The sequence below is a fragment of the Xenopus laevis genome, chromosome 7S, assembly GCF_017654675.1.
Source record: "Xenopus laevis strain J_2021 chromosome 7S, Xenopus_laevis_v10.1, whole genome shotgun sequence".
Classification (NCBI taxonomy): Eukaryota; Metazoa; Chordata; class Amphibia; order Anura; family Pipidae; genus Xenopus; species Xenopus laevis.
In genome coordinates this window covers 110,065,443-110,088,451 of record NC_054384.1, presented here as the reverse complement: position 1 = coordinate 110,088,451, position 23,009 = coordinate 110,065,443, and the positions used below count along the sequence as shown (strand labels likewise).

General features: G+C 41.2%; 1 protein-coding gene across 1 annotated transcript; it reads right to left on the bottom strand.

Annotated features, from left to right (window-relative positions):
• Positions 1–1,333: 1,333 nt before the first annotated feature.
• Positions 1,334–19,974, bottom strand: dnajc16.S (DnaJ heat shock protein family (Hsp40) member C16 S homeolog). Its single transcript, XM_018228345.2, has 15 exons — positions 19,788–19,974; positions 19,158–19,341; positions 16,988–17,054; positions 15,854–16,190; positions 13,971–14,155; positions 13,328–13,432; positions 12,451–12,609; positions 10,564–10,694; positions 8,671–8,854; positions 8,057–8,239; positions 6,370–6,446; positions 5,989–6,069; positions 5,798–5,896; positions 3,700–3,867; positions 1,334–3,548 (listed from the first exon to the last, which is right to left on the bottom strand). Exons 2-15 carry the CDS (start codon positions 19,322–19,324, stop codon positions 3,158–3,160), a joined length of 2,334 nt encoding a protein of 777 aa, XP_018083834.1. The 5' UTR covers positions 19,325–19,341; positions 19,788–19,974; the 3' UTR covers positions 1,334–3,157.
• Positions 19,975–23,009: the final 3,035 nt, after the last annotated feature.

The following is a 23,009-nucleotide window of genomic DNA, read 5'->3' as shown; positions in this document are numbered from 1 at the left end:
CCTGCCCATACATTCCACCCAAGACTCACAGCAATAGATTGCACTGCTCCGCTAATATCCAAGTTGTTGTCTCAGCACAGGCAAGCACTAGAACAGCTCCCGTCTGTCATATAAACAGAGGCAGTTGGAATATTGTGTAAAACACAGGATGACCAATCATTGCCTCCCCCCAAACAGGAGTCGGCTCTAGGGAGCGTATCCACAGACTTCCCATTATACCAGGGGTTCAGTCCCATTGGCATTATAATCAGTAGAAGAGAGAAATGAACTGACTTATTCAGTTAGTAGCCTGGGCTAGTACAGTCTCACAGTTTATTGCCCATAGACTGCCCCCTACAGGCAGCCACATAAACAGCAAGAGGGACATTTAGGGTAAGGTCACACTGGGAGATTCGGGGAGATTTAGACGCCCGGCTACTAATCACCTCTTCTTTGGGGCGCTTCGTTTTCCGAAGTCGCCCAAAGTTCGGAAAACGGGAGACTTCAGAAAACGAATCACCACGAGTGCCATGCCGCATACCAGGCGGAAGCCGTTCGGGGAGATTAGTTGCCCCAAATAAGAGGCGATTAGTTGCCGGTCGACTAAATCTCCCCGAATCTCCCAGTGTGACCTTTTATGGTCCAGAATAAATAATCTAAATTTTTTCATCATTATTCTTAAATAATGCACTAAAAAATAAATAGGGGACAAATAAACACACGGACTACACACAAAGGCTACAGGATCGTACAGATCTGAATTTGAGAGGACAAATGGGGGACTGCCATGTCCAAGTACTTTATCCCAAGACAGATTGTATAGAGTGCTACAACGTAGCCAAAAACACTGAATCAGGTTGTAAATGTAAATGACTACATGGCAAGTCCACCTGGAATTCAACCCAGGCCTTATTGCATTAAACCACCCTCCAAATATTTCTGGTTCTCTGCACTACCTGTTTCTGAGCTGTTCTCTTTCCCATGGTCAGGTAAGGGGGCGTGGCTTGGTCACGACAGAGCTGATTGGGGTTGCCCAATCACATGATCTCTGCAAGCCAAAAGCATTAACTTTATCCCCCTATAGAGAGAAGTGTAATAGGAATTCACTCTAAATGGCGGCACTACTAAGCCTGGAACAGAATAGTAAAATAAACGACAGTGAATGAGAGTTCTGTACATGGGAGCCATTTTATTCTTCTATCCTGACTTGACCGTGGGAAAAGAAAGGACAGAGCATCAGAGCTCTAATTATACCCAGTAATTACTCAGCGGAGTTTAACTACTGACCATGGAAGCAGGTGAGTCCAGGAGCAGCAGATACAAAAAATCAGAGCTCAGTACCTGGATAAGTACATTGGAGATTGGATTCTGGTATCCGAATTCAAATTAGGCATGGGCATTCAGGCAAGATGGAGAGTTACCCTTTAAAGCCTTAAAAAGAATGTCTAAAAATGCTTTATTTTCTGTTCAGAGCTAGAAGTTCAGCAGCCCTATACCGGTTTCCATGATCCAGGCCTTCAAAGTTGCCCACGAGCAGCTCCCCATCTTGGTTGGGTATTGTTTGTGTGTCAGTGGCTCTGCACATGCTCAGTAGGCTCTGGGCTGCTGCTGAGAAGTTAAGATTGGGGGAGGGGGGGGCGATTACAGGGATAATTATTAATCAGCTCGGATGCAGAACACACAACTTTGTGAATCTGAATAATCAGCCTTATATTGTGACATTTCTATTCTATGTGTACTGTATATTGTGAGTGGCTCCCTAAGCTCAGTAAGTGACAGCAGCACAGAGCATGTGAATCAGTGAATCAGCAGAAAAGAAGATGGGGAGCTACTGGGGCATCTTTGGAGACACAATTCTTTATGAAGCATTTGTTTTCCTTTAACACAGTGGTGAGCAATCCTTTTGGGGTCATGTACCCATTTGCTGTGAACTTCACCTGAATAAACCCATTTCTATTGGCTGGTTCTGCATGGGGTATTGCTCAGTTTAGATTCAGATTATTGTGGCAGTGCCCGAGATCCACTACCAATACAAATATGCAGGCACGTTGGAGAAGCAGAAACCTTACACAAGGGCGAACCATGGTCCCAAATTGATGCACATCACTCATTTCACCTACTGCTTTATGGGCTTTTTTTTATTTTATATACTAGTGTCGGGCAAAGAACTGACCATCCCAGAGAGAACATCGACTAAGCTCTTAACAAGAGTCTTTTTTTCTGTAATCAGGTTTCTAGTACTTGTTCCCCCACTCTGACGAAACCTTTGGCGTTTAATACACAAAATGTCTTGCGCACGAAAAGACTAAATAACAAATGCCTCGTACAGCAATTAACCTCAGAAGTGCTGGATGATTAAGTGGGACACTCCGGGGGTTAACATGCTGGTGACAGCACTTCATTTCTTTTTCCATTAATTAATTTGTAATTAATGGTAATGGATTTAATTGATTAACTGGCACCTACCGTTGAAATCTGACCAAGGGAAAGGGGAATCATGATGCAAAGACAGCCAACAAGCAGTGTGTGTTGGAGCCACAAGGTGGCGCTGCATTCATCAGGCTACTTATAAATAAAAAAAAACATTCTACGAAGATTCTAAGACTCACCCAGGCACCGCCGTGGCTGTGAGCATCATTTGAAATGGCTTTATGATTGTAAAACAATCTGTAAAAATATTAAAGCATCTGCTCCCGGACCTGGGCATAGTTTATGTCATCCATTAACTGGTGGGTGTTCATTAAATGCCTACAGAAACGTGTATGGGCACTGGGAGTTAATCCCAAGCAGCAATGTTCCTGTAAAGCCATAAATATCCCATAATAAGGAAATTAAATGCTACCTGCAATCTGCACTGGACCTGGACACTAAGATACAGCCTAGGCCTCACCTACTCGCCCCCATCTTTGGAACACAGGCCACCGTGAGATATCAGGAGTGTTGGATAAAGCGTCTGCCCAAGGGACAAGGCAGCGGCGAGGTCTTCAATGAAGCTGAACGAGGACAGGCAGCATGGTGGCATCATTGATGAAGTCATTGAGGAGCATTGCGATCACCATTGGCTCCCGACTAATCCTGGCAAAAAAAAGTTCAAATGTCTCTGGTCGGACAGACCCCTAAATTCACAGTTTAAGAGGATTAAAAGTCCTTTTTTTTTTTTATTTTGTTTGTAAAAGTCTCAGTCAAGCGAAGGCCAGGAAGGAATATAGAACCTCTGCAAAGAGCCTTCCAAGAGGCGCTCCAACCATAGCGATAACTTGTTTAATTTCTTTTTAATGTGACCGGCTCCTGAGCCCAGCGCCATCTTTCTCAGACTGTCCCCCGACAAGGAGGAAAGTTCAATCTCTTCGGAGACTTTCTCTTCCTCGATGGTGTTCTGGGCTCTGAAAAGGCAGAAGTACTTTTTGTGGCCGTTCAAGGCCAGCACATAACCCGTGTAATCCCTTTCGAAGAAGTGTTCATCGTACTGATAGGCGATGGGTGCGGCGTCCTGAGCAAACTCCAGCAGGTATTCCAGCCACTCCCGATGCTTTTCCAAGTTAAGGAAGGAGAAATGCAGGGTGCTGCTCCTACACAGCACACAAGTGGGTTAAAAACAAAAACATTCCTGAACCCCATATCTAATATCTATACACATATATGATTACATGAAGCAGTTGCATTCACACAGGCCTGTTGTCAGTACAATGAAAGGTAAGTAGCATGGAGCTGGACACTTACCCTGTGAAGGTATACACTTCCTGGGCAAATCTCTGCAGCAGACTGGCCTTTGTGGAACTGGAGACTATTAGCACCACATTTATGTGACCTGGGCGAAGTCGGACCAAGTTACTCGTGTAATTCACATCGGTCAATTCCGTCACCTCCACAAAGCCTTTCTTAGGGACCCTGAACAGGGAGAAACATATCATAATACAAGCCCAAAAGCTTTACGACGCTGACCTCAACCCCACCCCCCTCTTTTTCTTTTTAAACTAGCATTTAGCCCCACAAATTTTTGTAACAGTATAGTTTAGGGAGTATCCAGATGTATTAAAGGGATCCTGTCATCAGAAAACATGTTTTTTTTCAAAATGAATCAGTGAATAGTGCTACTCCAGCAGAATTCTGCACTGAAATCCATTTCTCAAAAGAGCAAACAGATTTTTTTATATTCAATTTTGAAATCTGACATGGGGCTAGACATATTGTCAATTTCCCAGCTGCCCCAAGTCATGTGACATGTGCCTGCACTTTAGGAGAGAAATGCTTTCTGGCAGGCTGCTGTTTTTCCTTCTCAATGTAACTGAATGTGTCTCAGTGGGACATGGGTTTTTACTATTGAGTGTTGTTCTTAGATCTACCAGGCAGCTGTTATCTTGTGTTAGGGAGCTGCTATCTGGTTACCTTCCCATTGTTCTTTTGTTTGGCTGCTGTGGGGGAAAAGGGAGGGGGTGATATCACTCCAACTTGCAGTACAGCAGTAAAGAGTGATTGAAGTTTATCCGAGCACAAGTCACATGACCGGGGGCAGCTGGGAAATTGACAATATGTCTAGAAATGTCAGATTTCAAAATTGAATATAAAAAAATCTGTTTGCTCTTTTGAGAAATGGATTGCAGTGCAGAATTCTGGAGCAGCACTATTAACTAATTCATTTTGAAAAAATTTTTTTTTCCCATGACAGTATCCCTTTAAGGTTCGAATGGTAAATTTTAATTCAAATGACAATTTTCCATTTTTTTAGTGTGTCAAAACTCACACCTGGACCATGGAAATAGTTCTAATTTGAATATTCACCACCTAAAAGTTCCTGCCAAGTTCATTTACAAATCAATGGCAGAGGTCCGTTGAACTATTTGAATATGTTAATTGCCTTCCTGACATTTGGGGTTTTTTTAGGAGGAAAACTCTATTCCAATTCAATTCCAATTTTCGGGTCTGGATTATTTGATCCAATATTAGACGTTTGAGTTTTTTTTCATAAATAACCTCCCATTTGAGTTGTGAGTATATTATTACAGTAAAAAAAATTCACATAAATAACCACCTTAATCAGTATGCACCCCAATCTCACCAAAAGCTAAATCCCCCATTCAATGTACACATTTAGATTTAGGGTCTCAGAACTCTGGAGAGGGGAGGACTATCCAAGGGACTAATATAAGTGGGCCCCGGCTTCATAGCAAGTAGGCTTGCTCTTAAAGGAATTGTTCAGTATAAAAATAAAAACTGGCTAAATAGATAGATGCAAAATAAAAAAAATTATCTAATATAGTCAGTTAGCCAACAATGTAATGTATAAAGGCTGGAGTGACTGGATGTGTAACATAATAGCCAGAACACTACTTCCTGCTTTTCAGCTCTCTTGGTTTCCTCTGATTGGTTACCAGGCAGTAACCAATCAGAGACTTGAGGGGAGACCACATGGGTCATAACAGTTGCTTTTGAATCTGAGCTGAATGCTGAGGATCAATTACAAACTCACTGAACAGTTATGTCCCATGTGGCCCCCCTTATAGTCACTGACTAACTCAGAGTTAGAGAGCTGAAAAGCAGGAAGTAGTGTTCTGGCTATTATGTTACACATCCACTCACTCCAGCCTTTATACATTACATTTTTGGCTAACTAACTATAATACATAACATTTTTTTATGTTGCACAGCCTATTTACCCAGTTTTTATATTTACACTGAACTGTTCCTTTAACGGACAACTGCATGGATACTAGTCATGTAAATACAAATACGCAAATAAAAAAACTGAAGGCACTGCTAAAGTGCAGGCAATAACCTGTCTCTACCCAGCATGCCCTGTGAGTAGGACAGACATAAGTACCTTGTGCTTTCCTTTGAGTAGTTTGTCTCTGTGCTCTTTTCCTTATCGCTGGGCTCTTGCTTATCAGAAGGAACAGAATCTCTCTCATCACTCGAGTCACTGCCGGAAAAAAGGCACAAATATATCTGTACACTTATACCCCTAACAGGGCAGGAATGAGATTCAGAACAAAATGTCTCTCTCTCTCTTACCTGAAAGCCTGAACAATCACCGTTCCAAACAGGATAAACAAAGCGGAAAAGATGAGGGACAAAAGCGGCATCATCTCCCTCCTGTCACAAGTAAGGAAAGGCACATACAATTAGAAAATTGCCAGCAAAAGCAGTTAAAGGACATCTGTATAATTTGGTTCATTACAGTGATAGCAGATTGTCAGCATAATCATTTTAAAAACATGAACTTAAAAAATAACGAAGACCAATTGCAAATTATCTGAGAATTCTGCTGTCTGCTTATCTACCCCTTTGCTAGAACTCCAAACCTAAAACAGAAAGCATCTATTATCCTGAGTTATTATATTTACCAGCAGAACAAGCTTCAGCTCTAGTGTCAGGCCTGTGAGCAGTACGTACCAGTTGTTGTGGAGCAGACTCTCCCACACCTCTGACCAATAATGCATTGCTGTGTAGAACCAGCGCAGGAAAAATACCTGAAAGCACAGGACATGTTTAATCATCAGGGTTATCCTAGATTCTACCCTGTGCTTCACTCCTCATATCCAGTCATTTATTATAGGGCATGCAAAGGCAAAAAAATAAAATCCCATTTTTACTTAATTTAATGAAAAAGAAACCTATCTCCAAAATAATTTAATTAAAAAATGTGTACCGTTTTTATAAGAAACCTGACTGTATGCAGTGAAATTCTCCCTTCATTTACTGCTGTGGATAGGAATTGTCAGATGGTCCCTAACTGCTCTGCAGGGAAACAATCATACTTATGAACAGCAGGGGGAGCCCCCGCCTTACTTCCCAGCCATGCAGAACTCAAGCAGCTTTGTTTGTTTCCCTGTAGAGCAGTCGGCGACTGTGTAGAGATTTGTATTGGATTTTATTTTTGCCTTTACATCATGTTACTGTTTCCAACTCCAGCTGCAGGAACAAAGATCATGGAGCCAGATTTAAACAGATAAACTGGGATTCTATTTGGAGGATTATTTTGCTGCATCCACTGGTTCTGCAGAGTTGGAGAAAGTTTATATTAAACAATACAAAAACTATAAAATCCACATTAGATTACATGACAACACAGGACCCAGTGCAGTCTGTATATTCTGATTATTAATCAGTCTTGTTGTATCGGCTTCTGGCAGATATTATTTGACTTGTGCTGTTTTGATCATTTATGACGTTTCCTAAGCTGCCCAGACCATACTGAGCATGTGCACAGTCTTGGTCTTGCAAAGATGTATAACAAAGTTACAAGATGGTGACCCCCTGTGGCCAACTTTAAAAGCATAAATCATTTGTTTGATTAGGCTTGTGGTTCAGTAAGTTCGTGCTTATGTTTAGTTTACAAAATACAGCATTTCTAGCCTTATTCTATTTTAGACTTTACTTCCCCTTTAAATCAAGTCAATTTCACCTAAGGAACATCTCTACTGCATTGGCTTCCGCTACCTTCAGAATTAAATTCCAATTAATGACCCTGACATTCAAAGCACTTCATAACTCTGCCCTCATCTCTGAACTCATCTCTATATACTAACCCAACAGCTTACTACTCTCCTCTACTGACCTGCTCCTCAATTCTTCTCTCATTACCACCTCACATGCTCACATTCCAGGCTTTGCAAGGGCTGCACCCCTCCTCTGGAATTCTCTCCCATAGTCTGTCCCACTTTCTCCCAACCTTTCTGCTTTCAAAAGATCTCTTATCATTCTGTTTAGCTACCAAATACAATAGCATATGCTCCATCTCTCATCTGCTTATTTCGGCTATTGCCCACACCTTGTGTCTCATTCCCATCACCTTTAGATTGTAAGCTCTTTTGCACAGGGCCTTCCTCACCTTTTGTACTGGTGCTGGTCATTATGTATGTAACTCTGTATGTTTTATGTATGTAATTCATGTGATTCATGTGATTTCTTTGTATAATCACATTCATTTTACAGCATTTCCCAATATTTTAGTGCTCTAAAAATACATAATACATAATAATAATAAAATTATAATAATAATAATAATAATAATAATAATAATAATACAGTCCATTGCTGGCACCCCCATATATTTCTGACCCTTTCCCTGCAGACTTACAGGAGCCAGCTCATCGTTCAAATCACTAAGAACAGTTTCAGAGGAGAGAAGACTCGGATCTTTTCTTAACCTGTCCAGGAAGTCAAGCAGCACAAACTTATTCTCCTCACTCCCCATCCAGAGCTCGGCTACAGTTTTGTACACTATTCGTCCAGCGGAATTCCTTCTTTCAAGTACAGCCAACTGCAAGATACAGTCAAGAGAGAAGAAAGCAGAATTTAATGAGAAAAAAAGGCATATTTACCAGTACATATATCCAAAAAAATAAAATAGAATCTCTTCCCCTCCTGTGCGGGGGTGGGGGACTATGGAGGGTGGGTGTTTTATTAGAAAGGGGGTTTAGGTCTCCTTTAAGTGATCCAGTAGAGGAAGATGATGGCCAGGCAAAAAGCATGGCTCATGTACCTCCCTGGCTGCCAGTACTAAACATTGGCTAATGAAGTCCCTGTGAGAGATCTCTCTAGAGGCCTGTCTATACCAACGAGGTTGAGAAGCAGGGCTTGCACTTATTTTTATTTTGTTTCCTGTTCCCTCATGGGAAGGGTAGAAAACTCCAGAGTATCCCAAAATCCCCTAAATTCCAAATCTACCCAGGGCCTGTTGTATATACTCACAGAGGGCTTGTCTGGGTATTTATCCTCTCCTCCCAGTAATGCACTGGTCAGTTCTGTCTGGCGTTCCTTGAAAGCATGGACGAACCTCACAGTATCCTTTGTATTGGCCGAAGCAAAAGATAGAAAGGCTTCATTGGTTTTATGGAAATTCTCACCCTCTCCGGTCAGCAAAACGACGCAGTACCTGCACATGTAGAATCGAGGTTATATTACACACACCTGTACATTCAGAAAATACTGTCTACACAAGAGATAAATAAATAAGAATTTTATAAATGTTTAAAAAATGTCTGTTTATATCTTAAAAGACAAGTTAATAGTGGGTATGTTTTTACACATCCTCCCTACTTCTTAAAGGCGAAGGAAAGTCGGTATTTACTGGGGGTGCCCAAAGTTCCTTCTTTCTTCTCGCTGGTGCGAATGCTCAGTAGTGTGAAAATTCAAACTTTAATGAAGAAGTTGTTTAGTCGTTCTACTGTGCATGCGTCTGCCCTGGGAAATTTTAAGAAAGAAGAAGAAGGAAGACAATTGCTCCATGGTGCTCACTGGAATAACTAAAGCAGTTTTCTCCTGATAGGAGCACTAGCCCGGGGTGTCAAGTAAGTAGATACAATCTCTTGGGGGTGCCTAACTGTTGCCACCCCCAATTAAATATGCCTTTCCTTCTCCTTTAAAGGAGAACTAAAGCCTAACTAAAGAAGTAGGTAGAAATGTCGTACATGATGTTTTGTGCTTCTGTACCAGCCCAAGGCAACCACAGCCCTTTAGCAGCAAAGATCTGTGTCTCCAAAGATGCCCCAGTAGCTCCCCATCTTCTTTTCTGCTGATTCACTGATTCACATGCTCTGTGCTGCTGTCACTTACTGAGCTTAGGGAGCCACTCACAATATACAGTACACATAGAATAGAAATGTCACAATATAAGGCTGATTAGTAATTAATACACATAATTACTACATGGCAGCACAGAAACCAGTGCAATTAGCATCAGAATTGAATAATCAGCAAACCTGTAGCATCAGCTTATATTACAGCCAGGGAAGCTCATTTTCTGCTGGATAATTAGTGACGAGCCCTAAGCTTAGCTTCTCAACAGCCAATCAGAGCCCACTGAGCATGTGAGTGTCACAGACACTTTCCAAGATGGTGACCCCCTGTGACAAGTTTGAAGTCCTGGATCATTGCTGCTATTGACAAGCTCAAACTTTAGCCTCGTGCAATAAGTTCACTATAGAAAATATGGCATTTTTGGTCATATTAATTTTTATGGTTTAGTTCTCCTTTAAGCAGGATTGGTTCAAACAGATATCAAAGAGTTGCTGTGAGAGCCCAGCTTTTCTCCTGACTCCATCTCAGACTTACAGATAAGGTTATTGTTCCTTTTGGGGAATGGTACATGGGGCAAATCTTCCAATCAGTATTTAGGTGTTACAAATCGGTGCGGTTGACAACCATTGTTGGGTTTAATAAAGTCATGATTCACATGATATGCTTTAAATAACAAGGTATTACATTTATATGATACCACTTTAAGTTGCTTGAAATTACCCTTCAGTTGGATATATAGTGCATTCAGGATCAAACGTATCCCATAGCACTAAAGGGGCAGGATTCTCTGTTATACAGACACACACCTTTGTCCAATATGTGAAGTGAGAAACTAGGAATCTGGGAAATGAAAGCGCTTCATCTTCATGGTTTCCTTTTTTTTTTTTTCTATTTAGTATAATAAATATTACATAAGACAAAAAAATATGCTCAGTGCCCCTTTAAGGCTTGCTCGTCAGCTACAGCTTCCAACAAGCCCCACAAAGGGAGGAAGGTGGGAGCAATACCAGGGCTACCTCAGATCAGCCATCATTAACATGAGATAATAAGAATTTTCACACTCACTTGCGCTGACGGTGAGATTTCCGCATGGGACAAAGCTCTTGAAAGAGCTTCTGATTGGACAGCCTGGCCGCTAGAAGGAATTTATTGGTTGATATGAAGTCATCAATGACCTGTTTCTTTATTCCTCGGGCCTAAGAAATGGGGAGGAGGAAGAAAAGAAACCTTAGAGATTCATAAAAAGACACAAAACAGACACCCTACTTATTTGCAGCTGTTAAGGTCAGGACACAGTAAGGTTATACACACACACAGTCATTTTGCAGAGGAGTTGATTTCTTCTGTAGGGCTGTACCCATCAGAATGTACAGGAAACAAATATATATATTAGGGATGCACCGAATCCAGGATTCGGCCAGGATTCGGCCTTTTTCAGCAGGATTCGGATTCGGCTGAATCCTTCTGCCCAGCCAAACCGAATCCGAATTTGCATATGCAAATTAGGGGCAGGGAGGGAAATTGCGTGACTTTTCGTCACAAAACAAGATAATAAAAAATGTTTTCCCATTCCCACCCCCAATTAGCATATGCAAATTAGGGTTCGTATTCGGTTCGGTATTTGGCCGAATCTTTCGTGAAGGATTCGGGGGTTCGCCGAATCCAAAATAGTAGATTCGGTGCATCCCCAATAAATATATATATAAAATATATATATATATATATATATATATAAATATATATATATATATATATATATATATATATATATATATAAAAATATATATATATAAAAATATATATATATAAAAATATATATATATATATATATAAAATATATATATATAAAAATATATATATATATATATATATATATATATATATATATATATATATATATATATATATATATATATATATATATATATATAAAATATATATATATATATATATATATATATATATACAATATCAAAACAGGGGGGTTGTGGGAGCACTCTAAAGGCTTTAAAGTATATATAAGTATAATAAATGCTATTGCATATGTACCCAAAACAGGGGTTATTTTGTTACAAAGTTATGATCATAAAATTGATAAGCCACCATACCACGTCAAGGTAAACCCCGAATTTAGCCCTTAGTGAAAAAACAGCGTTCAATGGACATTGATTACAGGTAATGCTAAAATGCACATAAAATATAAAACAAGTTAGGGACCGCCATTCGGGGTTTACCTTGAATATGCATTGTGAATAAAACACAAAAAATTTTTTTCACTAAGAACATTGGAGTGCGGGTCCATTCTTTACTATATATATATATATATATATATATATATATATATATATATATATATATATATATATATATATATATATATATATATATATATATATATATATATATACTTAAGCCTTGTGAGAGAAATTGTAATTAATTAATATCTTTATTTACAGTAGGGGGTACATTATCCCTTATAATACATGAGTGATACTCAGAGTTCCCTGTATAACTCAGCCTGCAGCCTTGTGCCTTTATATGGTCACAGAACAACCCCTCAGTGACTTCTAATATCCTTATCATTTACAGTAGGGGGTACATTATTCCTTATAATACATGAGTGATACTCAGAGTTCCCTGTATAACTCAGCCTGCAGCCTTGTGTCTTTATATGGTCACAGAACAACCCCTCAGTGACTTCTAATATCCTTATCATTTACAGTAGGGGGTACATTATCCCTTATAATACATGAGTGATACTCAGAGTTCCCTGTATAACTCAGCCTGCAGCCTTGTGCCTTTATATGGTCACAGAAAACTTCTAATTTTTCACCTTAGGGTAGACTATTTATGAAATAATACAAAAAGCCATAAAGAACGTGTTAAATGTAGAAACAACACATAGCGATGTCGGTTGCTACATATCTCAATGAAACGTTCCGCTTTACATACCCGGACCATGTCAGCAGGTTTGTTGATGTGCTCCTTGAAGATGAGTATGGTCGGGGCATAAATATTAATATTGTACTGAGTGCTTATTTGCTCGGTCTCCCTCTTGCCCAAGTCCACGTAACCAAATGATAAATAATCCTTATACGCAAAAGCAGTAAGCTGTTGAAAAAAGGCTAAATAAGTATAAAACAGGACTTTCAATAAAGGATTTTGCTCAAGATGGTGCAACCTGTAACCCACTAGATCTTGTTCTCCCACAACAAGGGGGTGGCGCATCCCATAACTATAACCCCACCTCGTTCAGGTGCATAAAGATTTTGCATCAAAGATATTATTTGTTTTGTTTGGAGCTATGGCACATAATACAGGTATGGGACTTGTTACCCAGAATGCTCAGGACCTGGGGTTTTCTGGATAACGGATTTTTATGTAATTTAGATCTTCATACCTTAAGTCTACTAGAAAATCATATAAACATTTAATAAACCCAATAGGCTGGTTTTGCCTCCAATAAGAATTATATCTTAGTTGGGATCAAGTACAAGCGACTGTTTTATTATTACACAGAAAAGGGAAATTCATTTTAAAAATCTGGATTATTTGATTATAATGGAGTCTATGGGGGACAGCCTCTGTAATGCGGAGATTTGTGGATAACGGGTTTCCGGATGACAGATCCCATACCTGTATTGTGAGCCTCTGGGAATCACTCCTCAATATACTCAAAGCACCGCACCTCCACCCATAAGTATACATACAAGGAATGTTGTACGAACATAATTTACACCCTCATACTGTACTACAGTTCTACATGCTCTTCCTATATGTATAAGCAGAGAAATATACAGAAAGAGATTGTTCTAGAGAAAGAGATTACCTTATAAATCAGTGGTACAGGAGGCAACTGATCAAACAGTAACACGTGAGGTTTATTCTCTTGTTGCCAATTGGATAAGAAGCGGATGTAGTTTTTATCGTTGATCTGCAGTAGTGATAGAGATATAGAGGCACATTTATCAAGGGTCAAATTTCAAGTTTTTTTTTCTTAAAACACCCATAAACTCGGAATTCGACCAATCGAAATTTATAAAAAAAAAAAAATCAACCTTTTTAAACTCTGGTGAATAGGATGACCCGAAAACTCGAATCAAATTCGATTCGAATTTTAAAAAACTTGTTTGCAGCCTTCCTGACATTAAACTCCAAATTGATCCCTGGACGTCTCCCATTGATTAAACAGCAATTCAGCAGGTTTTAGGTGGTGAATAGTCGAATGAGTTCTTTGAGGGTCAGAGTATGATAAATCTCGAAAATCGAATTCAAATTTTTTTTAAAAAAAAGCGCTAATCAAAATTTAATAACTTCCTAGTCAAAATTGACAGTTTTGACCATAAAACTCTAAAATTCTAATTTCAAATTCGAGTTTTAATTTGATCCTTGATAAGCTGCCCCATAGTGTTAATTAAAGACCTTACGTTCCACCATGACCCTGCCGCACTCTGCACCCAAGCCCATCTCACCTTGTCCACTAGGTTCCCAGGAAGAAGACTTTCAACAAAGTGTCGGAGGTTTTCCCGGAGAACAGCATTGTGAAAAAACGAAATCTTGCCGTTGATGACTCCTAATATGGAAGGGGTGCTGTGTGCGCCCAAGTGATGAGCAAGTCTTCTCTCGTATCCAGCATGGACAACTCCTATTCCAACACCTAAAGAGTGTGACAGAAAAATGACTATGATTAAGTAAGACAGAGGTTTAGGTGACTCTGCAAACTAAAAACTTCTCTAATTGACTTGTGTATTTTGCATAAGTTCAGCTCCTATAAACAAGCTGCTGTGTAGCCATGGGGGCAGCCATTCAAGCACAGGATACACAGTAGATAACAGATAAGTACTACTATAGTTTATATAAACAAGCTGATGTGTAGCCATGGGGGCAGCCATTCAAGCACAGGATACACAGTAGATAACAGATAAGTACTACTATAGTTTATATAAACAAGCTGCTGTGTAGCCATGGGGGCAGCCATTCAAGCACAGGATACACAGTAGATAACAGATAAGTACTACTATAGTTTATATAAACAAGCTGCTGTGTAGCCATGGGGGCAGCCATTCAAGCACAGGATACACAGTAGATAACAGACAAGTACTACTATAGTTTATATAAACAAGCTGCTGTGTAGCCATGGGGGCAGCCATTCAAGCACAGGATACACAGTAGATAACAGATAAGTACTACTATAGTTTATATAAACAAGCTGATGTGTAGCCATGGGGGCAGCCATTCAAGCACAGGATACACAGTAGATAACAGATAAGTACTACTATAGTTTATATAAACAAGCTGCTGTGTAGCCATGGGGGCAGCCATTCAAGCACAGGATACACAGTAGATAACAGATAAGTACTACTATAATTTATATAAACAAGCTGCTGTGTATCCATGGGGGCAGCCATTCAAGCACAGGATACACAGTAGATAACAGATAAGGACTATTATAGTTTATATAAACAAGCTGCTGTGTAGCCATGGGGGCAGCCATTCAAGCACAGGATACACAGTAGATAACAGATAAGTACTACTATAGTTTATATAAACAAGCTGCTGTGTAGCCATGGGGGCAGCCATTCAAGCACAGGATACACAGTAGATAACAGATAAGTACTACTATAGTTTATATAAACAAGCTGCTGTGTAGCCATGGGGGCAGCCATTCAAGCACAGGATACACAGTAGATAACAGATAAGTACTACTATAGTTTATATAAACAAGCTGATGTGTAGCCATGGGGGCAGCCATTCAAGCACAGGATACACAGTAGATAACAGATAAGTACTACTATAGTTTATATAAACAAGCTGCTGTGTAGCCATGGGGGCAGCCATTCAAGCACAGGATACACAGTAGATAACAGATAAGTACTACTATAGTTTATATAAACAAGCTGCTGTGTAGCCATGGGGGCAGCCATTCAAGCACAGGATACACAGTAGATAACAGATAAGTACTACTATAGTTTATATAAACAAGCTGCTGTGTAGCCATGGGGGCAGCCATTCAAGCACAGGATACACAGTAGATAACAGATAAGTACTACTATAGTTTATATAAACAAGCTGCCGTGTAGCCATGGGGGCAGCCATTCAAGCACAGGATACACAGTAGATAACAGATACGTACTACTATAGTTTATATAAACAAGCTGCTGTGTAGCCATGGGGGCAGCCATTCAAGCACAGAATATACAGTAGATAACAGATAAGTACTGCTATAGTTTATATAAACAATCTGCTGTGTAGTCATGTGGGGAGCCATTCAAGAATTGGTTACATAATAGTACGTATGAAATGTATATTTCACTGTAAAAAAAACCCCCAAAAAAAACAAAGTTCGCCCCCTTACCAAGCCCCTCCAGTTCCTGCACCACCTCCTTCCACACTGGCTCTATGTGGATGCAGCTGAAGCACCAGTCGGAGGTGATCTTGATGAGGTAGGGCTTGCGGAAGCTGTCGGGCACCACTTCATTGATGTAATGAGAGAACTGCAGCAGGTATTTCTCATCAGTAGAGTCTCGCCGCTCCGAGTTAAAGGGGAAGTGAAAGAAGGACTCGTCAAAGTAGAAGCTGTCGTGGAAGTGTCGGAAGTGATGGGGTTGCTGCTGCTGTTGCGTGTAGCCCTGGTTGTCACCCACGTCACCATATCGATCAAAATTACTTCTCTTCTCTTCATTGGAAAGTATCTGGTGAGATTATCAATAGGAGAATTAGAGGGCAGATTTTCCTAAAAAAAAAAAATTTTTAGAGACAGGGGTACATTTGTCCTTTATTTAATAATGTTTAGATTGGCTGGAAGTTGTTGAATCAGTGTGATTTGGCCAAACCCATGGGTGCCGAGACAGCTAGGCTTCTTATTTGGCCAAGCATGCTCACTCACACTGTCAGTCAGTATAAATGTTAAAGGGACACTGTCATGATTTTTATGGTGTAGTTTTTATTTCTAAATGACACTGTTTACGCTGCAAATAATTCACTCTACAATATAAAATGTCATTCCTGAAGCAGCAAGTGTATTTAGTTGTAATATTGGTGTGTAGGTGCATCTCAGCTCATTTTGCCTGGTCATGTGATTTCAGAAAGAGCCAGCACTTTAGGATGGAACTGCTTTCGGGCAGGCTGTTGTTTCTCCTACTCAATGTAACTGAATGTGTCTCAGTGGGACCTGGATTTTACTATTGAGTGTTGTTCTTAGATCTACCAGGCAGCTGTTATCTTGTGTTAGGGAGCTGCAATCAAAGCACAACTCACATGACTGGGGGCAGCGGAGACATGATGTCAGAGGGGGAGCGAGAGACGTAACAGGAGGTGGGGCTATGATGCGGCATTCAGCTCGCCATGTCAATCAAGGGAGATCCTGCCCAGTTTTCCATACTTCCAAAACATCACATGACTTTTTTTGATGGAATCAAATCCTAAAACAGTGGATTCTGTGCATTCCTAATTCAATTTGACAGCATCGCCCCTGTATAGGATTTCATACCTCATAAGCTTTGCTGACTTGGATGAATTTATCTTCAGCTCCTGGATTTTTGTTCTTGTCCGGGTGCCTACAAGGGAAAAAAATACATATAAATATGATTCCCTTAACAAGGCTCTACTTCTGGGTCATTACACATAAGAGAAAAGGACATTAAAATGCTAGGCTTCTAATGAGTATACAGCTGTTGAGGTTTTAAGGAACAGCTCACTCAGATCAGGTTGTACATTTGAGTACATTGGGGGACTGCAATACCCCGAAGTAGAATCATGGTGCACACAACAACTTTATTAGTATGAACATAATGGCAATGGTGATCAATAGCTGCTACTCAAACCACACTGATTCCCACTCCATTCAATGTGCTGTAACATTGCTGCTGCTGAAGGCTGTGCCATAAGGTAGGTTAGAGGTTAATTGATTGGCCTGGTTTAAATCCATATACTGAATGTCCTAGTTACAGTGACAAATGACCCCTTTTAAATCTAAGGGAATGCTGACTAATGCGGTTGTTCTGCAGAATAAATCTCACGGCTCAGGGATTGAGTTCAGCTGCTACATTCTAATGAGATTATAATATCAGCACCAGTGTAGATAATATATGATTTGTAATGTGTAAAAACATGTTCTCGTGAATTGTGCTTAGTACAGGGAATACATATGCTGCCATAGTTTTATGGGATCTCTGTACAGACTATGAGCAAACTTAGGGGCTGTTCCTGCTGAATTGTGCTTAGTACAGGGAATACATATGCTGCCATAGTTTTATGGGATCTCTGTACAGACTATGAGCAAACTTAGGGACTGTTCCTGCTGAATTGTGCTTAGTACAGAGGAATACCTATGTGCCATAGTTTTATGGGATCTCTCTGTACAGACTATGAGCAAACTTAGGGGACTGTTCCTGCTGAATTGTGCTTAGTACAGGGAATACCTATGCTGCCATAGTTTTATGGGATCTCTCTGTACAGACTATGAGCAAACTTAGGGACTGTTCCTGCTGAATTGTGCTTAGTACAGGGAATACCTATGCTGCCATAGTTTTATGGGATCTCTCTGTACAGACTATGAGCAAACTTAGGGACTGTTCCTGCTGAATTGTGCTTAGTACAGGGAATACCTATGCTGCCATAGTTTTATGGGATCTCTCTGTACAGACTATGAGCAAACTTGGGGGCTATTCCTGCTGAATTGTGCTTAGTACAGGGAATACCTACTGTATGCTGCCATAGTGCTTATTGGATCTCTCTGTACAGACTATGAGCTTTCTAATGAGGGTCACGGAGTTCATATAAAGCACAAATGCTGTGTAAGGCAACTTTATTGTTATTGCTAGTTTTTATTACTCATCTTTCTATTCAGGCATCTCCTATTTATGCTCCAATATTTTGTTCAAATAAGTGCTTGGTTGCCAGGGCATTTTGGGCATTGGCAACAAGATTGCTGAAAGTGCAAACTGGAGAGTTGCTGAATAAAAAGCTAAATAACTCAAAAAACACAAATAGAAAATAAAAAACACAATATACAGTACACATAGAATAGAAATGTCACAATATAAGTCTGATTAGTAATTAATACACATAATTACTACATGGCAGCACAGAAACCAGTGCAATTAGGGAGATTGGTCGCCTGGCGACTAATCGCCGCGTCTTTGAGGCGACTAATCTCCCTGAATGGCTTGCTGGTATCTCGCACCCGCTAGCGCTAAAGTCGCCTGCGCCTATTCACACGCGAGCGACTTTGAAAAACGTGTCGCCGCGTGTGAATAGGCGCAGGCGACTTTAGCGCTAGCCGGTGCGAGATACCAGGAAGCCATTCTGGGAGATTAGACGCGGCGATTAGTCGCCAGGCCTTAGAATTGATACAATAGATACATACATAGATACATTGATACATATTTCAAAGATACTGCTGAGAAATGGATCAACTAAATGTTGCAAAATTGTAACAGATGCTCCTGGATCACTGAGCTGCCAGACTGAAACACAGAGACACGAACATTAAACTTTAAACTTGAATTTTGGGAAAACGGTAAAAAAAAAAAAATGTAAAGGAATTGAAAAAAAGTCTTTATTTCTGGGGAACAATCTGAAAACAACTGAACTGAGAAAGGTGAACATTTTCATTTAACAAATCCTCTTTATAACAAATGAATTGTCAGAAGACTTACCATTCTCTGGCCAGTTTCTTGTAGGCTTTCTTAATGTCTGCTTGGCTAGCGGACTTGCTCATTCCGAGGATCCGATAAGGATCAAAATCTGCAGCCGACAGGATCTTCAGGGCCAGGACAAGGACAAGCAGAAAGCAGCAAAAGAGGCGCAATTTCCAATGGCCCATCGCTGACTAGGGACAACCTGGAAGGACAGGGACAAACGGACTCAGTCAGTTCAGCTCGTGGGCTGTTCTCTATAAACAATCATGAAAAATAAATAAAAGCAAAAATAAAGACCAATGGAAAAGCTGCTGGGAAGTAGCCATTGTATAACTTACTGGAAGTTGACTTAAAGGTGAAGCAGCCCTTTAATTGTAACAGGGAGACAGGCCTAATGCAAGGGGAGCCCGCTGCTACTAACTGCCAGCGACTAAATGCCTGCGACTAACTGCCAGCGACTAACTGCCGCTTGTCTCTCCTCAGGGTTATTTGGGCCTGAGCCTGTGATTATGCCATTGCTACACGGGATGTACCAGAGAGGAGAGTGAAGCAATGACAGTGAATGGCAGGAGAATGGCGGGGCATCTATATACTGTAGTGAAGTGACAGCCGGGCCTGTGGGCAGCACCAATCACTGACACGACTCACCTGACGGCTCCAGCACTGACTCCAGGTATCTCCCGCCTCTCCAGGCTCCAGATCGCCTTCCTCCACCTCCAGTTTATAGCGACTCGGCTGTTATCATTTCATCCCTCTCCCGGTCTGTCTTTGACCTCATACGCGGAACCGGAAACCTAGCCGCTGGCCCCGCCTACTGATTCACTCGCAACCCCGCCCCTAGGAACCGGCTTCCTTCAATCAGCGCTCTGGCTTTTCTGATAACTTCCGGTTCTCTCATCCGCCGTTGCTACGGAGACGCGCCCATCTGCTGTCACATGGTCTGCTCTCAAGCGCCCTCAGGTTACCACAGCAACGGGGCTGGCAAATAGCATCCTCCATTTTAGCTGTGTCAGCAGCAGCAGCAGCAGCATCTCTAGCTTCTCTAGTGCACGTCCCCAGGGGCCCCTCGAGAACTGTTCATCCCCAGGGGCCACTGAGCAACAACAGCCCTTACACAGGCTGCAGTGCAGACACTTATATAGGAGATACAGTCCATTACACCCATTCCTTACCATTCATTTCTCCTGTTAGTCTTGTTGCCCCTTTGAAGTAATATATTGTGTCATTACAGTTTATGGAGATTCCTCAGTGGTCTCTTGTGTTTGTGGGGCCCCAGAGCAGAGACATAGGGGTCCCTCCAGCACATCAGTGTCAGATCACTCTGAGGGGCCCTAAAGTTTTCCAATTTTTATTTTCAGACGTTTTCTGATGGAGGAGAAATTGTTACTTTCTAATAAAGTACTTTCTAATAAGGAGATGGTACTCCCCTAAAAATACCACCTAAAATAAATAATAATAAAACAAATATATCATATAACACATATATAATATGGTGCCATCTCTAAGCCACCTACATTGGTTCTGCTTCTCATATTTCGATCTTTTGTTTTCTACTCAAATGGATTATTCAGATGGGAAAGTTATCAATTCTCGAACTTGGTGACACCACTTTTGAGGAATAGGCATGTGCTTTAATCTATAGATGTACCTAATTGTTGGTGCAATTGCCTTAAGATTCCATGTCACATTCACTGTGTCAGTGCTCCCTATAATACAGCTTGGATCTTATTGGTATCTCATGTCAATGATATATAGAATTATTAAGGTAACAGTCACCCTGCTATAGTTCCAGGGGTACCCAGGGCACAAATAAACACTCACCCCAAATCTCCCCCTAACTGACCTTCAGACTGGGCCCCCTTAGCTCATAACAAGGTTACAGATATATAGAAACATTGGGGTGTCACCCTGCTATAGTTCCAGGGGTACCCAGGGCACAAATAAGCACTCACCCCAAATCTCCCCCTAACTGGCCTTCAGACTGGGCCCCCTTAGCTCATAACAAGGTTACAGATATATAGAAACATTGGGGTGTCACCCTGCTATAGTTCCAGGGGTACACAGGACACTAATAAACACTAACCCCAAATCTCCCCCTAACTGACCTTCAGACTGGGCCCCCTTAGCTTATAACAAGGTTACATATAGAAACATTGGGGTGTCACCCTGCTATAGTTCCAGGGGTACACAGGGTACAAATAATCACTCACCCCAAATCTCCCCCTAACTGACCTTCAGGCTGGGCCCCCTTAGCTCATAACAAGGTTACAGATATATAGAAACATTGGGGTGTCACCCTGCTATAGTTCCAGGGGTACCCAGGGTACAAATAAGCACTCACCCCAAATCTCCCCCTAACTGACCTTCAGACTGGGCTCCCTTAGCTCATAACAAGGTTACAGATATATAGAAACATTGGGGTGTCACCCTGCTATAGTTCCAGGGGTACCCAGGGTACAAATAATCACTCACCCCAAATCTCCCCCTAACTGACCTTCAGACTGGGCCCCCTTAGCTCATAACAAGGTTACATATAGAAACATTGGGGTGTCACCCTGCTATAGTTCCAGGGGTACACAGGGTACAAATAATCACTCACCCCAACTCTCCCCCTAACTGGCCTTCAGACTGGGCCCCCTTAGCTCATAACAAGGTTACAGATATATAGAAACATTGGGGTGTCACCCTGGGTCTTGGGTTAGTAAATATCATATACTGTTGTGTCTGGCAGGGGGACTCGGGAGGATCACTTAACTGCAGGAATACTGATGGGGCTTGGGAAGTCCATGGTGTGGTCAGTTTTGGCTCATCCCTAGGGTGCAATTTATTTTCAGGTTTGTAGGAGGGAAACATATTAAATGAGTTGAGTTGCTCTAATTGTACCATCTGTGTTTCACCTTCCAGACAATCGGCTCCAACTAAGATTCCATGAGAGTCCTGGGCCAGGCGGCTGAAAGATATGGTGCCAGGGATATACATTCCGCGGACTCATCAACTATGTATTGAGGAAATAAATTCTTAATTAAACAATCATTATTCTGTTAATTACTCTTCACCCATGGCTCTGGTTAACGTCCCATTTTAGGGGCCACGTCCAAGAAGACCAAAGACACCCACACACTTCATTGTTTGTTATAAAAGTGCAAAAGGCCTTTATTATTATTATCATCATCATCATAATGCTAATTGTACAGACAATGAAATCACATGCTTAGCCCCAGTGGCATTAAAGGAGAACTAAAGGTGGCCATAGACTACAAGATCCGCTCGTTTGGCGACATCGCCAAACGAGCGGATCTTTCCCCGATATGCCACTAAACTGCGTGGCTATATCGGGGGTAATTCGAACGTTCGGCCGTATGTCCGAACGATCGAATTACGATGTGACAAGCGGCTCCGACGGGTCGGTCGGGTAAAAATCCAACCTTCCCGATCGATATCGTGGCCAGATATCGATCGGGAAGACCCGTCGGAAGCCCCCATACACGGGCAGATAAGCTGTCAAATCGGTCCAAACGACCGATATCGGCAGTTTTATCTGCCCGTGTATGGCCACCTTTAAGCCTAACTAAAGAAGTAGGTAGAAATGTTGTACATGATGTTTTGTGCTTCTGTACCAGCCCAAGGCAACCACAGCCCTTTAGCAGTAAAGATCTGTGTCTCCAAAGATGCCCCAGTAGCTCCCCATCTTCTTTTCTGCTGATTCACTGATTCACATGCTCTGTGCTGCTGTCACTTACTGAGCTTAGGGACCCACTCACAATATACAGTACACATACAAATTGTCTACAGAATATCCCTCTCTACATCATACTAACAGTTAATTTAAAGGTGAACAACCCTTTTAATGGGTCCACTGTATATTTAGTA